At 36.2% G+C, this 17,285-nt stretch overlaps 1 protein-coding gene across 2 annotated transcripts in view; it reads left to right on the forward strand.

Annotated features, from left to right (window-relative positions):
* The window catches only part of DOCK10 (dedicator of cytokinesis 10), a gene marked incomplete at its 5' end in the record, with an annotated part of 167,906 nt that extends 151,226 nt beyond the window's left edge, over positions 1–16,680 (forward strand). The window contains 9 exons of one of the 2 annotated variants that reach the window (XM_081328132.1): positions 133–255; positions 1,187–1,300; positions 9,555–9,701; positions 10,311–10,521; positions 11,362–11,552; positions 12,604–12,704; positions 13,007–13,145; positions 15,234–15,306; positions 15,840–16,680. In XM_081328132.1, the coding sequence (XP_081184258.1) occupies positions 133–255; positions 1,187–1,300; positions 9,555–9,701; positions 10,311–10,521; positions 11,362–11,552; positions 12,604–12,704; positions 13,007–13,145; positions 15,234–15,306; positions 15,840–15,907 (1,167 nt within the window). In that variant the 3' untranslated portion in view covers positions 15,908–16,680. The remainder of the gene's footprint in view (positions 1–132; positions 256–1,186; positions 1,301–9,554; positions 9,702–10,310; positions 10,522–11,361; positions 11,553–12,603; positions 12,705–13,006; positions 13,146–15,233; positions 15,307–15,839) is intronic. The other variant, XM_081328131.1, reaches the window with a different exon arrangement.
* Between the last annotated feature and the right edge of the window lie 605 nt (positions 16,681–17,285).

Below are 17,285 nucleotides of genomic sequence, written 5' to 3' on the forward strand. Positions count from 1 at the left end.
AGTTTTCAGTGAGTCCTATATCCAGTGGATCATAATTAGAATCATAATTACCTTTATTTCTTTTTAAAGCATTGAAATTGCAAAAAAATCTTATTTTGCACCACAGACCTGATGTTCGTTCTTAACTTGCAGGACATCCTTGTGAAACAGCTGGAATTATGTGTTGACTATCTCTGGAAATGTGAAAGATACGAACTCATTGCTGAAGTTAACAAGCCAGTTATTGCAGTATTTGAGAAACAAAGAGATTTCAAAGTAAAAAATCTTTTTATACTGTGTATAAATATCTACAACTAAACTGACTTGCTCAACAAAATAAAAAGTGCTGATTGTGTTGTTCATGTGTACCTTTTTAATATGAGTCTGTATTATGAAAAGATATGTTTCCATATATGTTGTTGCATGAAAAAGGAGTATTAGAGACTAATATTTTGAAAAACACAATGTACAGTTATTTTCTGTTTAAATGCAGCTTTTGTCTTTAGAACACACAGGACAAGTAGGAAAATGTGATCTCACTTCCATATATTGTAGATGAAAAATGCAAATTTGATTTGCCATCTCTAATTATTTATTCATTTATTTATTTACTTTATATCCCACCTTTATTACTTTAACAAAAAACTCAAGGCACATAATATATCCAGCACACCTTCCTCCTATTTTCCTCACAAGAACAACCCTGTGAGGTGAACTGGGCTGAGAGAGAATGACTGGCCCAAGGTCACCCAGCCGGCTTTCCTGGTTAAGGCGGAACTTGAACTCATGGTCTCTGGCTTTCCAGGCTAGTGTTTTAACCACTAGACCAAATGGCTCTTTGTATATGGTTATATGTAATTCATACTTAGAATTATAAATGTGTTTGAACACATGCCTCCTAGATAGTTCCAGATGGAGAACACTTAGCACTACCAATAAAAGCATTCCATATTTATTCTGCCCTCCCTCTTTAACAAATATTTTGTAATATGAGAAGATAGAAAAATCACTGAGAAAAAATAGGAAAATAATACAAATGGAAGCTGATACTCTTAAGATAAACACATATACATGTTACATTTGGAAAGTTCCCTTTAATCAGTTGACTCGAAAGCTAATAGCATTGTTGAGAATAAGTTGGTTACATGAGTTGGTTTGAATACCATGGTTTTTAATTTTAAAATGTACTCTCATTCTATTACTTCAGAGGCTGTCAGAATTGTACTATGACATCCATAGATCCTATCTGAAAGTCGCAGAAGTTGTGAATTCTGAAAAGCGCTTATTTGGACGATACTACCGTGTGGCATTTTATGGCCAAGTAAGTGACTACTGTGGGTGAACTTTCAGCTAAACTACACATTTCCCAATGAATTCTCTTTTTAGAGAGATTGCAGTAAAAACACATTTCACAAGTGAATATCATAGTTTGGAATAGTTGACTTGGTATGCTTTCAGTATTGAATATTTATCTATAGTAATATTCATGGAGCAAAATGTAAATTTAGAGTCACATAAAAATAGAAGCAAAATATTATCAGTGGCAATGGGCTGTAAGAATAGCTTTAGAGGTTTCCTCACATTTGGGTTAAGCTTCTACTTTCTGATTTGGCAATGTCCCATTGAAGTGAATAGACCTATGTCTAAATAAATATGCACTAGATCAAGACCTAAGATTATATTATGACAAAGAATTACCACCACCACCCAAATTATCTTCAGTTTTATATAACAGTGTATATTTATGATTAGTTTATTTTGATCTTCTGTAAAAGGTTTGAGAGTAAGACACAGAGAAGGTTATCCCAGCTGATATCCCATAATACAAGTTTAAAAGATTTATATTGCCAACGTTATTAAATACTATGGCCTGCGCAGCTCACAGACAAATTCATATTTCCTTAAAGCAGAGATCGGAAGGAGCCTCTTCATTATAACAGCTTGTCATAGTTTGATACGATTGATTATTAAACAGATAAAAGGAAAATGAAGATAAGGCAGTGCAAATATAAAATATAAGATGGTATCAAAAATCATCCTTGAAAAAAAGCCACAAAATAATTGAAGACTTTTTTCTCCTAATTGATTTGAAATCCATAATCTTTATTAGATATTAGTTTGTGTAGAGCTTTGCTTTCTAGTTGGCTTCTGATTCTTGTAGTGCATTGTAGAAGGCTTGCACGCTACTCCATATTTCTGCCTACTTATTTTGTTTATAGTATCTGTACATGCTTGCTTCTACAAGACATCAGATGGGACAGCAGGCATGTTCTTTGAGGATGAACTTTCCAGGGAAACATTCCCTCTTTTTAAAAAAAAATATGTACGAAATCAGTTCTGAATAATGTTGTCTGCCAATTAGGTTTTAATGCAGAAATCTGCTCTTTTCCTCTTTTGAACTTATTCAAGGCTGTGGTAAGTTATCTATTCTTTTGCATGCTGTTTTGTTTAATTCTTCCTACATCATCCTACTTGTATGACTTTGGTTAACCTTGATTTCTAGCACTTTTTAATATTCACTGTGAGCGATGAAATAACATTGCTTTCACTCATTTATATACTGTGCTACATCTAGCAAATAATGCTTTTGTTCTGCTTCCTTGAATTATAAAGATGTATCTGTTCCTGTGGCATTCATGTACTTGAGGCTTAAATCTGTTCCCATTCTAATGGAAGCAGGTTCAGCTATGTGTTTCTTATCTGAAATGCCCACTGCAAACAGCCTTGCTGCCTATGTCCTGGCAGAACAAGCAAGGTTTCCCAAACTGTGAGGTGCACCTCCCTTGGAAAAGTGCATGGGAGGTGTGAAGAGACTTTTAGTTGTATGTTGATACAACACATTCACCTTTCCCAAAATGTAATTGTATTGTTTTAATTGCTCATTTGTCTCCATTTTGGTCTTTGGATTTTTCAGGGAAGATCTGTACATTAAGACTACACAGGCAGGGACAATGGCAAAAAGTGTAGGAACTCCTATGCTACATTATACTTGCTTTCAGTAAAAGTATATTATCTTTTCATGCATGCCTAATAGTTTTGCCCTTAGTTTACTACTTTGGGGTGTACGTATCAGGTTACTCAAAAAAAATGCAAAACTTTGTCATGTAGCTTTCATCAACATGAAGCCTTTCAGTTGGTTGGGCCACCCAGACTGGCAAGTATCAAGTTGTGGAAAACAAATAGAATGACACTACATAAAGTAACTTTGATTTCCTTGCAACTAAATATGAACATCTGTTCATAGATAGGCAGCATAGTCCTTGTGGGCACCCCTATGTGCACCAGTAGCTCTCCCAACACACTTTATTATATTATCTTTCTTCAAAAATGAACGATCTTACTTCATTAATTGGCTATAGTAGTTTACCTAAAAATTCTGTTACTTTGAAATCAACTTGAGTGTGTTGACACCCTTTGTTCAATTAGTATCTTTATTTTTTCCTTGATCTGTATGTTGCAATAAAATGTATTAAGAGCTGGTCATGATCTAAAAGAACCCATACTTTTTTTATACTAAGGCAGGGACTTCAAACTTGTACCCCATTTCCCACCAGCAATGGCAGAGCAGATGTGCTTCAGTTCTTCCCCCCCCCCCGCCCCCATGAGACAATGTTAATTGGTGGCTCCTAGGAAGTGTGTCTTAATGGCACCTGCCCTATTAACTCTGCCTTTTCAGAGATACAGCCCCAGCCTTATGAATTTTTCAGAAGGCCATGAAGCTCTGCCTCTTCTCTCAGACTCCGGGGCCAGGCTGGAATTTCTGGAACTTTGACATGGATGTGTAGAGAGGCTGTTTTTTCTCAATTTAAAATGAGGCAGGCTTGATCTGTTGTGTTTTATCATTATTGATGGTTTCTACTTCTGTTTGCTGCTCAGAGTTACTTTGATAGATGGGTGGCTTTATAAATTAAATTGATTCTGAAGATAAATAGATTTTCTGCATCCACAGCAATACTTTGTAACAACTCAGATCAGGGTGCTGAGCATCATACAGACGCACAAGCTTCCAGGTAGAGGCGTCCTGGTGACTCACCTCAACCTGATCCAGCTGGTTTCCAGGCTCTACAAGTAGCCCAACTCTTCAGGAAGCCTCACTCCCTCTTCCATGCCATGGCAGGTGCTGCTTCAGAGGCAGCACTGGGCTCCCACAGCTGTCCTTCCCTTAGTATAGAGGCTTGAAGAAGGAAGGATTTGATCAGGGAAGATGGGCCAGGAGTTTGGGTGTGCCGGAGAGAGGGAAGGAGGGGGAGGGTTCAAGGAAGAAGATAAGCTCTGCCACACTGTGAGTCTCTCTGCTGGGCAAAGTATGGGAGAAAAAGGAGGGGAGGGAGGGAGCCAGGCAAGTAGAGAGAAGGGAAGTAAAAGAGAGAGAAAAAAACAAAGGAAACAAAGATCTTTTTGTTCAACAGTAGAGAGAAGAGCTTAAAGTAATATATGTTCCTATATTATATTATCCTTGATATTATTTTGAAAAGTATTATATATAAATCCAGTAATACAGCCAAATAATGGTTCCAATAATAAAAAGCACTGCCAGCTAAATGATCAGAATAACAGAGTTGGAAGGGATTTTGGAAGTCTTTTCGTCCAACATCTTACTCAAGCAAGAGACCTTATGCTATTTCAGACAAGTAGTTGTCCAATTTCTTCTTAAAAATTTCCAGTGAGGGAGCACTCACAACTTAATGGAGGGAAGCCATTCCACTGATTAATTGTTCTCACTGTCAGCAGATTTCTCCTTATTTCTAGATTGGTTCTTTCCTTGATAAGTTTCTATCCATTGCTTCTTGTCTTGCCTTCAGGTGCTTTGGAGAATAGGTTGAATGCTTTTCCTTTGTGGCATTGGAACACTGCTATCATGTCACCTCAGTTCTTCTCTTCATTAGATAACACATACCCAATTCCTGCAACCGTTCTTCATGTTTTAGCCTCCAGTCCCCTAATCATCTTTGTTGCTCTTCTCTGCATTCTTTCTAGAGCAGGGGTCTTCAAACGTGGCCCTCTTATGACTTGTGGACTTCAACTCCCAGAATTCCTCAGCCAGCAAAGCTGGCTGAGGACTTCTGGGAGTTGAAGTCCACAAGTCATAAAAGGGCCAAGTTTGAAGACCCCTGTTCTAGAGTCTCAATATCTTTTTTTCATAATGACCAAGACTGGATGCAGTATTCCAAGTGTAGTCTTATCAATGTATTATAAAGTGGTATTTCACAAGAAACTCAGATTTTAGTAAAGATTTTTACTGAATCCATTTATTTTAGCATTGTTCCAGGATACTCTTTATTGTATTCATTTTTTTACTTAATGTGTGCAGACACCAGACTAACAAAATAGTTTGTGCAGCACCTTCCTGTGACAATTTGAGTTTGACAGCCCTGTCCCAGATAACTGAATCTGAGTATATTATAGGTAACTTCACCTTATATTGAAAAACAGTCAAGGGAGCTAAACCTTTTTAACAATCTGCAGGCATTTCACTAGCCCTAAGCATATGGTTGATAATTTATTACTCACTATATCTTATAAGGAGCAAATATATTTCACAACATTTCACAGTGGAATATTTTACATAAAGATGCAGAACTGGTATTATGTGACCTATTTAACATTTAGGCACACATGAGCAGCATTTGCCTTTATAATGAAACTAATTGTTTCCAAGGAAAAATTGTTCAATGAAAAGTGCATAGAGGACTGCAATTTCATGGTTCATTAAAATACTGCTGAGATGCAAAAATGTAAATGAGAGTTACAAGGATTCTCAAAGAAACTATGTTAAATTCCATGAAGAAAGGACAAACACAGGACTATCTCAAATTGAGCAAAAGTAATACAGTTATGTAAGCCTAAGGCTGTTGTGAACATTGTATACTTTCACAAAGCTCCTGTTTTTTTAAAGCTACCTCAAAATCTCTTGCCAGTAAAGATAGAAAATATGAATTGTTCTATGATGAAAAGAATTGTGAAAACAAATTGAGATTGTACAAACATCAAGATTCTTTCTGATAAACTAAAATGACCTTTTAGGAAGAACACAGTAGTTATGCAGCGTTCGTTTTCAATACAAGTAGGGCAATTTTAAATTGACTTTGCCTTTGACAATACAGAGATAATGATCTGAATTTTTAAGGTATCAGATTTTATTATTAAATAGAGACCATATTGGCAAAACTGACAATATTGTATTCTCCACCTCTGTTACCATGAAATTGAATTAATATTCCTCAATCTCCTAATTTTTCATATATTGACAAATCTAGGAATTTTTTTTCACATATTCAAAAGAAGCTTCAGTTGCAGATGGGAAGGGGAAGCAATCTTCAGTAGTCTCCCTTTTTCATGTTATTTTAGGACTTTCCTCAGTTTTCTGTATGCATTTTGAGAGAACTATTGAGTAAAAGAAGAATCAGTGAAAATGGTCTTCCAAGTACAGGAATATTCTAAGGATATACTTGTACCTTGTTATCTGTGTGTTTGAATAAAATCAGTAGTACTAAAAAGATTATTACCTATGGACCTAGTAAACATCTCTTGGCAGGGTATTTTAGAACTAGGTTCTATGTGTCATTAGCTTCACCATCTGCTAGACCAGGGGTAGGCAACCTCGGCTCTTTTATGACTCATGGACGTCAACTCCAGTTGAAGTCCATGAGTCATAAAAGAGCCGAGGTTGCCTACCCCTGTGCTAGACGCTGCCCTTACTGTATTGGTGAAATCTTCCAGAGGCAACTGATTACATTGTGCCAGTGCAATGTAAATGCATCTTTTGCTGAAGGGCTAATGCCATCTGCCTTGAAAAAGGCAGAAGAGTGGTTCCTCCTAAAGAAATTATAATTCATTCTACCAATACTGGCTGACAATTGAGATCTCCAATCTCCTCTTTCAGAGGAAGGTTGTTGAAAAAGCTACTTGTGGATGTCATACCATCTTCTGGTTGTCATCTTTAAAGCCATTCAGGAGTCAGGATCTGGATACCACCTTCTCCAAGTAGGTGCTGTCTATCCAGTAAGACCAGATCAGAGGAGTTCCTTCCAATGACCTCAGAGGTAGATATTTTCAGTTGCAGTTCTCTTCCATGAGCAACAGTCTATCTGAGATCTTTTAGGAATACAAGTAGTCTTTGACTTACAACAGCACGTTTAGTGACCATTCAAAGTTACAACGGCATTGAAAAAAGTGACTTATGACCGTTATATATAAATGGGATTATAAATGGGATTAAAATAAAATAAAAATAAAATAAAATAAAAAAATAAAAAATCACATGACCGTTGTAGCATCCCTGAGTTTATGTGATCAAAATTTGGACACTTGGCAACTGGTTCATATTTATGATGGTTGCACTGTCTTGGGGTCACGTGATCACCTTTTGTAATCTTCTGACAAGCAAAGTCAGTGAGGAAGCCAGATTCACTTTGCAACTTTGCCACTAATTTAACAATTGCAATGATTCACTTAACAACTGAGAAAGAAAGATCATAAAATGGGGCATTAACAAGTGGCTCACTTAACAAGAGAAATTTTAGGCTCAATTGTGGTCGTAATTCAAGGACTATCTGTATTACTGAACTCTGGATTTTCCTATAGGACTTGGGAGGATAAATATGTTATGAATTCTTATTCTCTCTTATAGTTTGGGTCTTTATTTAAATTATTTAAATAATTTATTATCATCAGGAGAATAAAAATTAATGTGATTATTATGTGTCTAAATATTGTTTCATAGGGAGTTACAGATTCAGCATCATGACTTCAAAGTGCTAAGGGTCACAAAGAGAATGAGCAAGAGAAACAGTTTGGTGTAGTGGTTAAGGCATCAGACTTTCAGAAATTGGGAGACTATGAGTTCTAGTTTTGCCTCAGGCATCTGGGTAACCGGGCATCTGGACCAGTCACTCTCGCAGCCCTAGGAAGGAGGCTATAGCAAACCATTTCTGAAATCTTGCCGAGAAAACTTCAAGACTGACTTGCACACACAAAAGGGGCAGAGGGGAGGGGTTACAAAAATACAAATGGAAAGTGACTACTACTGTATAGACCATTGTTTATCATTTGTGAATAAATGAGTGTGGGGCCTCTGAATGCAGAAATGTGATAAAGCGTTCTGAGACAAATGCTCAAAAACTTTAGTACGGCTGGCATCCTCCCAGTGCAACAGCAGATAAGCATGACCTCTCACCCTCAGTCTCTTCCCACGGAGCCTGGAATGTCCTCAGTAGAGTTGGCGAGGGAGCTGACAGTTCCGTGGGCTGGCACTGGGCTCCTCTTCAGTTAATGTTCCTTCCTGTGGAAGCCCCACCGCTGAACATGCATCCCAGGAAAGGCATCCCAGAGTTCTAGAGCAAGTCATGCAAAATAAATAAAAACATTACTTTCGCGGTTTTAATAAAAATAACAACAGCAGCACTGACAACTAATTTTCATTAACTAGACTAAACCAGGTAAATAACACCCCATGTGTATAGTTAAATATGAAAACTATGTATTCTGCTTTAGTTGTCATTTCCCAAATTCAAAAAGGGAGTACGAATTCTAGAATGTCCTCTATCAGAAACATTTTCCACTTATTTAAATCGTTTTGGGACTATCTAGGGATTCTTTGATAGCATTACTCTATTATATAAACTCAGAATGACATCCATGGTGATATGCAGGGCTTTTTTTGTCATAGAACACTCAGAACGGAGTTCCGGCACCTTTTTTGGATGAAACCTTGTAGGGTATGACATGTGTGAGTTCCGGCACCTTTTTCTTTTACAAAAAAAGCACTGGTGATATGGATATGAATATGAAAGGATATATATAGCCAAAATCTGCATACACAACAAAATTTCATGAAGTACTGGATTGCATCATTAGTTCATACAATGAATAGTTCGTACGAGTGGTATATTTATAGATTGGAACTACTATGCAGCTTTCTATTTTAAAAAGGCACAATGCTAAAATCTATAACTCAAAAAGAATTAGTACTCCCTATGGGCATAGCTGACTAACAAACCAGATGTGTATATTTTTTTCAGAAGCAAGCAGCTCTCTTCAATGAGAACACAGCTTTCTGCCTAATACAAATAAATCAGTTTAGTTCCCCAGAATCAACTAACAAGTAACACATGGCTTCAAAAGCTAGTATATTATTTTAATTGCACAATTGTCCCCTTCCCCACATACATACAACAGTAGCTTTGACTGCAGATGTGTTTTTTTAGAAAAAAAGAAGAAACTAATATTTAGTTCCAATAATTTTCGTTATCCTTACTGAATTCTACCACATGGTGGCATACTTGCTGCAAAATATGGGTGTACGTAATAGAAAAACTCCAAGGATGTTTCCAGTCACATTTCACACAGGTTTTTTTTCCCTATTAGTAAAAGTTGATATTCATCCTGTGCAAATGTAGAAGTTTGGTTTTAAATGCATTCCATTTCTTCATCATGCATAAGCTACAGCATTCAAAAAAATTAATTTGTTATACTTAGCAGTTGAGTACCTTATATTTTTCATTCACCGTATATTCTTAAAGTGGTTTTAATCATACTCAGTTTCCTGTAATTGTTATGATTTATCTTTTAATCAGGGTTTTTTTGAAGAGGAAGAGGGTAAGGAATATATTTACAAAGAGCCCAAATTAACAGGCCTATCTGAGATCTCTCAGAGACTGATGAAACTTTATGCAGACAAGTTTGGAGCAGACAATGTGAAGATAATCCAAGATTCCAATAAGGTATGCTGGGAAATGTCCACAGAATTTTTTTAAAGCATTCATGTTATTACAGAGTTCTTTGCCCAGGCACACTTAAAATAAATGAAACATTCTTTTTTTCCACAATGAGCCATGCTCACGGCATAAATTCAGTTAAGCTCAAAGCACAAATAACTTGGAACCAATGAAGAGGAATTATGGATCTGGTAAGGCATAACCACTGCTGTGGCCATGTAATTATGTATATTTCATCTCTCTGATCAGAAAAATTATAATAATGCCATTGATAGTAATATAAACATTTGTTACATGCTGTGATTTGTAAAATTATGTACATTAATTACCCTGCTATTAATTGACTAAAAGTGGAGGGTCCTGAAATTTGTTATGGAACTGCCAGCAGCAAAGGCTTTCTTAGAAATCTTTTTTGTTCATCTAATAAAGGGGTTCTGCTCCTTTTATGCTCAAAAATGTCCGAAAGCAAAGAAATCTATGAATATATTATCTTTTAAAATGTCTAAACAGCCTTTCTGTAATATGCCATAAAAAGCAAGAGTCCAGGGTGTTGTTTTTTTCCTTGTCCTTTTGCTGTCTCTAACTGCTGCATTGTCTTCCCTTTTGTTTGTATAGGTTAACCCGAAAGACCTAGATCCTAAATATGCATATATCCAAGTAACGTATGTCACACCCTTCTTTGAAGAGAAAGAAGCCGGAGAACGTAAGACTGACTTTGAAATGCATCACAATATCAACCACTTTGTGTTTGAAACGCCATTCACCTTGTCAGGAAAGAAGCACGGGGGTGTAGAAGAGCAATGCAAAAGACGGACAATTTTGACAAGTATGGACACTGCATTCTTCTTCACAGCAGGGTTGGGCAATTTCTCAGGGATGGTGGGCCATTCTCGGCCTCTGAACCTTCTGAAAGTTCACAGGAGACCATTGGATAACCACTCCCTCCCAAACAACCCAATGACCTAAATTGCACTGTTTCATTTCAGTGTCATGATTTCAAAGTGCTAAAGGCCACAAAGAGCATGAGAGAGAGAAACAATGTGGTGTAGTGGTTAAGGCATAACACTGAGTTCTGGTCTTGCCTCAGGCACAAAACTAGCTCGGTGACCTTGGACCTGTGTCTTCCTCTCAGTCATAGGTAGAAGGCAATAACAAACTATTTTCAAAAATCTAGCTAAGAAAACTACAGGGACTAGCTCAGGTAGTCAACAGTAATCAGTGCTGACCTATAGGGGCACAAAAAAAGTGAAGGGGCAGAAATTATCATTATAAAGTAAAACCACCCTTTTCAATCTAAGTGACTCAGCACAGCAATTAGTTATTTGTTATTTACAAAAATAGTTAAAAATATTTTGTAGCACATTGCTAATTATTTAAGGGATTGCCATTGAATTACCAATGGCTATGTTTCAAAATATGAATATGATATTCTTACACCTATTCTGGAATTTGATAAATGCAAGCAAGTAATCCTTTTACGGAGTATTTTAGAAAACTATAAATATACACCTACAAACATGCAAACACACACACACATACAGTTGAATGAGCGAATGGAACCATTCATGGACCAATTGTATGAATTATGGCTTTTTAAAAATTATGAATATATTACATTATATTAAATAAATTTTCTTAGATGTATTTATCTTGTTTTTGACTGCAGCTAGCCATTTATTTCCATACGTGAAGAAAAGGATACAAGTCGTAAATCAGACCAGCACAGAACTGAACCCCATAGAAGTAGCTATTGATGAGATGTCCAAAAAAATTTCAGAACTCAAACAGCTTTGCACAATGGAAGAGGTAGATATGATTCGACTCCAGCTCAAGCTACAAGGAAGTGTCAGCGTCAAGGTAAATAGCCCTTTTCTCAGGTTTAAAAGATTTGATATTTAGGATTTTATAATTGGAAACGGAATCTTTCTCTGTTGGTCTCTTTCTGTTGTTAGAACCCGACTTGCTGGAAGTTCAAAACAGCATTATAACATTAATTAATTTAAGTAATTAATTCATTTCAACGTTAAAAAAAACCATAGATGATAGCCATTAAATCTGAGATTTAATCCCCAATTCCTTATAACTCCTGCTAGGTCTGCCAAAGGGTAAAATGAAGGTACTGATAAGAGCATCAATTATCCCTCTGCCATAAAGATTGCTGCTTTTGCCTTAGGATGCTACCTCCACTGTATTCCTTTCCTCCGAGAATAAGTTTTTGATACCTGCTACAGTTTGTATGTCATCATGAGAAAATCAGCATCAAAAAAAGAGCTTCCTTTTCTGTGTCACTTCTTCAATGAAGCAGTGGGAAATGTATCGTAGAGGAAAAGTGAAGACAAATACTGATAAAATTGTGTGAGAGTCAGAAGAATAAACTAAAGGCAGTGTTATTGAACTAAGAGCTATGTAGCTTCATTTCAATTTAACTTTTATTTTGATAACTGCAATTTAGTATACTAGACTTTTTCATTTTTATTTTATCTATTATGCTTTTAGTGTGATAGTACTTTGATGCAGTGAACTTAAGCTGGCTACCTTTTAGTTACGTACCACGGTTTGAGAGCTATATTGTTTATTTTTACAGCATTTTGAGGGTTGGGCCCTAGTTTAGGATATTTATTAAAGTTGTTTTAAAATCGGTTCCTTAATATTGGTGCCAAACATTTTGACCACCCAATCTTGGAAAGATTCTGGTAACCACTAAAGGTGTGCTGGCAAGTCACCCATTTTGCATATATATTCTGCAAATGTTTCCTTTCCATGAAGTATCTGCAATTTAGAAAACTCTTCAGCAGCAGGTAGACAAGATCAGGACTTCAGGAGGTGACAAAAGAAAAATTGTTTTAATCTGCGTTTGCCAGCACTGACCCTCAGCGCTCAGTATAACATAGCACACTTTGACTTGCAGGTAAATGCAGGACCAATGGCTTATGCTCGAGCATTTCTTGAAGAAACCAATGCTAAGAAGTACCCAGATAACCAAGTTAAACTTCTGAAAGAAATCTTCAGGTAAGTTTTACAGCAGATTACATAGATGAGAGAGAGAGGGAGGGAGGGAGGGAGAGGTATAGAGATAAACAGTCATAGAGATCTTGTAGATAGAGATAGAGATAAACACAAGGATAACTGGCCTTGTTTGGTCTAACAAAACATCAGATGTCAAATACAGAATTCTTCAAAAAGTCTAGACTATCTGTGTCCATTATGACTATACCATTTTAATTCATAATGAAATCAAAATGTTATTTTATATTTGAAACAATAACATATTGCCTTGACATTAAAGATATGAGATCTTTTGTGCTATGCAGACAATTTACAGAAGCATGTGGACAAGCTCTTGAAGTTAATGAACGCCTTATTAAGGAGGATCAGCTGGAATATCAGGAAGAAATGAAATCTCATTACAAGAACATGCTCAGTGAGCTCTCAGAGATTATGAATGAACAGGTTAGCCATTATTTTTCAATATTTCATTTTCAGATCCAAAGACATTAGGGTTGTCACATAAGTATGCCTAAATCCTAATTGGGGAGCCACCTTGGGAAAACCTACTAATTTTCAAACTTCTTTTCTTGGTCTAAAGCAGACATGTCAAACTCGCGATGTCACGTGATGTCGCGAGACGTATTGGGACTGTTTTGCCATTGCCGGCAATGGGGTGGGCATGACTTCCAGATGACGCATCCAGCCCGCAGGCTGGCAGTTTGACACCCCTGGCCTAAAGGATATTCTCATTTCAAATATTCCTATCTTTCCTCCTTTCAACTTCATTCAGTTGCTAATCAATATTTATTACCTCCAGTTCTGATTTCTATCATTTAAGAGTAACATTAATCAGAGGGGAAAAAAATCTATCATGCTGACTAATTCCAATGATCTATAGAGGTTGACCCACTCTTCCTTCCTTCCTTCTTCCTTCCTTCCTTCCTTCCTTCCTTCCTTCCTTCCTTCCTTCCTTCCTTCCTTCCTTCTTAAAGCAAATTCTGACAAATATTTATCCATTTGGTATTTTTAAGTTGATATTATTCAGAAAAACATACAGTAACTCTTTTTAGGCCAATCAATCCATGAAGGGCTTAACAATATAGGGACATATTGGGATTTGATATGCTATTGAATACATTTTGATCTTTGACCACAGATTATGTGAAAAGTAAAAGCAGGTTACGTTGGAATCTATGTACACAGAATAACATCAAATTGGATGCTGGTCTGTTATTATATCTAGAAGTAAGAATAAGTCCTAGTGTACAAAAAAACCCAGAAAACATTACTCGCAGTTAAACTTCCATTTTCTTCTGTCAAAGGCTACGTATGACACCACATACCCACACAGGGAGAGGTAATAAATTCAGGTGAAGAGAAATACAATCTCAAGAGCAAAGTGGAGGAGGTTTCCTTGATTCTTTACCGTCTAAGCAGACACCACAGTTATTCTATCCTGGCATATCAAGGGCACTAGCTTTTCTCCTTCCCAGTCATATAGGCCAAAAGCACATGGATTATTGGATGAACCTTAGCCTGTGAAAAGATTGAGAACCCACTATCAGGAGATCCTGTTATATATTCAAGGTTAACAAAACCCTGCTTAGGTAGAAGATCCCCTATCGGGAAAGGACTGGATGAATATTTTCAGGTTTATATCTTAGTACTTATATAAGTTAATCAATTAGGGCCTTACTGTTTCTTTATCAATCCTATAAATAATTTTACAGGTTTGTTTTGTTGGTGTTGTAGTTGTTACTGTTGCTTTGGGTTACACTAAGTCATGTTTCACACCTCTCCATCTATATAAACCATTAAAAAACAGTGTTACTGTTTCATTTATCACTATTTGTCAATGATCTCAAGAAGCATCCCAGCAGGCCTGATGGACTTGCCATGACTTCTGACAAGTAACTACCTCATACCACATTCAATTCAGAGAAGACAGTTCAAGGTTTCTGTGATTACAGCCCTCCATAGTTAGTCACCTCCAGAGTCGTGCCAGTTCCCTGTTGTGTTTTTACAACATCAACACAGATTGTGTTACCATGTCCTTAATGGTGTTTTACGTACAGGCACTGAAGTCCTATGCGTTTTGCATTACTATTGTGTTTCTACGTCCACTGACTGTGGCATTTTCATCAACCTCTTTCTTTCTGTTTTTCTGGCAGCTCTGTCATGGTCAGTGCTTATACAACTTTTCTGCTTCACTGTCTAACATTTCCCTCAATACCATAGCCAAAAGTGGTATGTTTGTTTGGGTTTTTTTGCTCTCTGTTCCTTTACTGTCATGTATTTTCACTGACTGCTCTTTTAACATTTAATAAGGATGCATCTCACTGGTGGTGCTTAGCAGAAAAATGGGCATTAGTCATTCTTTTGGGAAGCATGAAATATAATACAGGGTCAGGGAGCGCTGTAATGATATGCCAGGCATTCTTGTCCAGGACTTCATGGACTAATAGCCATGCTCCATTTCCATGTTCATTTTTAATAGACACACTTAAGTTTCATAAGAGTCCTATTTAAGGCATGATGTTTCTTCTTCAGCACTTGCAGTGGGGTTGCATGCCTGGAGTAGACTTTTTCCTGGGGCCTTCTCAGCTAATGTGCATGATGTACTGTATGTATCTCCAGTACTTATATAGGAGTAAATGTTTAAATAAATGTTTAAATGCACTCAAGCTTCATGTTTAGATATTAGAAAGAGCTGCTTGATTCATGTCAGGGGTGGGTGTCAACTATTTATTATGGCCACATCTGGCTTCCATTTGCAGCTAAATGTTAAATGCAGCAAATAAACAGGTGATACACTGTTGATTTATGATGTTCATAGCCAGCAGGGCTAAATTCATATATGTATTTACTTCATAAAAATGTCAAAATATAATCTCACAGAAATGTTACAAAATTGGAGGCTAAAGAAGGAAGTATTTTTTTTTAAAAAAATGGACTCCTGTTGAAAGAAGGTATCAAATACCAAAGAAAAACAAGCTTCCTTGCATATGGCAGCTGTTGAAAACCTTAAATGGATAGATAAAAACAGCTGACCAATTTGGTTCTTAAAAGTATAGTTTAGAATGAGCTTAATTTTTCCATACGTTTACTTACTTACTAAGGATTACTTATTTCTTTATGTATGCATCTGTTTTAAAGATCACTTACAAGGAGGATTCTGCAAAGCGTCCAGGAGTGGAAACACCTTATTCCCATGCAATCAGTAGAACAATCACTGCCCCACCTGGATCACTGCTTTCATCAAATGCAGATATTTCATAACTGCCTTTGATTATGAACTGGAGAATTTTGGAGCTATTTTGCAAAACAATGTAGGCAAATCCTGGAGGATACCATAACTGTATTACATTATTATTTTTTATTTATTGAACATTTTATGTGTCAATTTAAGAAAAATAGTCGCTTTGATTTTTTTTTTTTTAGTGTTATTGCCTTTCTTGATATTTGCACATTTCCTATGATTTTCTTTGGTATGGGCCAGTCTTTAGTAAACAGACCAAAATAAACTATCCATTGAACATTTAGTTTCACAGCAAACCTTATGTTTGCTATAAATAATAATATAATCTAATACGACCTGTATACATATATTTTAAAAGACAAAAGTGGGTGTTTTATAACATTTAAGTATATTAAAGTTGTAAATAAAAGATGTGTAAAATACGTCATTTTTACAAAAAATTTAGTTAATATTTGACACGACTAAAATGTGGATAACATTTCAGATGCGGCTATATTAAAATATTTGTTTATGTGTATAAAATTGTGTGTGTGTTATTCGCTAAATTGTTTGGGCTTGCAGTGGATGCTTAATTTTAATCGCTACTTTTGATACTACCATTGCTTCAAGATGTTCCCACATAGCTGGTGTTGTGTTTGAAATCATGTTTTTCTAAGGAGCTGTGCATTTTCTACCAACTGAAATGGAGATGTGGGACTTCAATGATTTCAATTTAATTGACTCAAACATCTCATTTCTGAAGTAAAAGGCCAAAATACAGACTACCAAATCACTCTTTTCCAACAACATAGAATGTTAACTCCCATTTTCATTCTGCTATCTCCTTTTTTTCCTTCTCCTTTTTTAAACTTCTTCAGAATTTCTCCAAATAGAAGGAACGATACTATTGCATCATATATTTAAATGCAGCATATAATACAGTGTACACTTTCAATTCTTACCACTCTTTATGGGATATATATGTTAAATCCTTTGTGATAACTGATAATAGTACAGATATAGAGCAGAAGAACTCCAGTTTCCTTTCCTATTTGCATTGTGACATCATGAATTTGCTTAATGCTGTTATAGAGCATTGTTTTATCTTTTATGAAACATTGTTTCATCTTTTATAAAATAATACTCATGGTTAAGTGCTTACTTGACAGGAAAATCAGCTTGTATCACCTATCATCTTGAGCTATATGACCAGATAAAAGATGGATGCATCTAGTTTTTATGTTGGTGAGGACAGTTCTGTTTATTCATAAATAAATGGAGGAGGAGGGGAGAGAAAGGCTACTTCTAAAAGGAAATGCCTTGCAAAATAACGTTTTTTAAAATATGTATGGAAATGTAATTAT

Source organism: Vipera berus, assembly GCF_964194415.1.
Source record: "Vipera berus genome assembly, chromosome: 5".
NCBI classification, from domain to species: Eukaryota; Metazoa; Chordata; class Lepidosauria; order Squamata; family Viperidae; genus Vipera; species Vipera berus.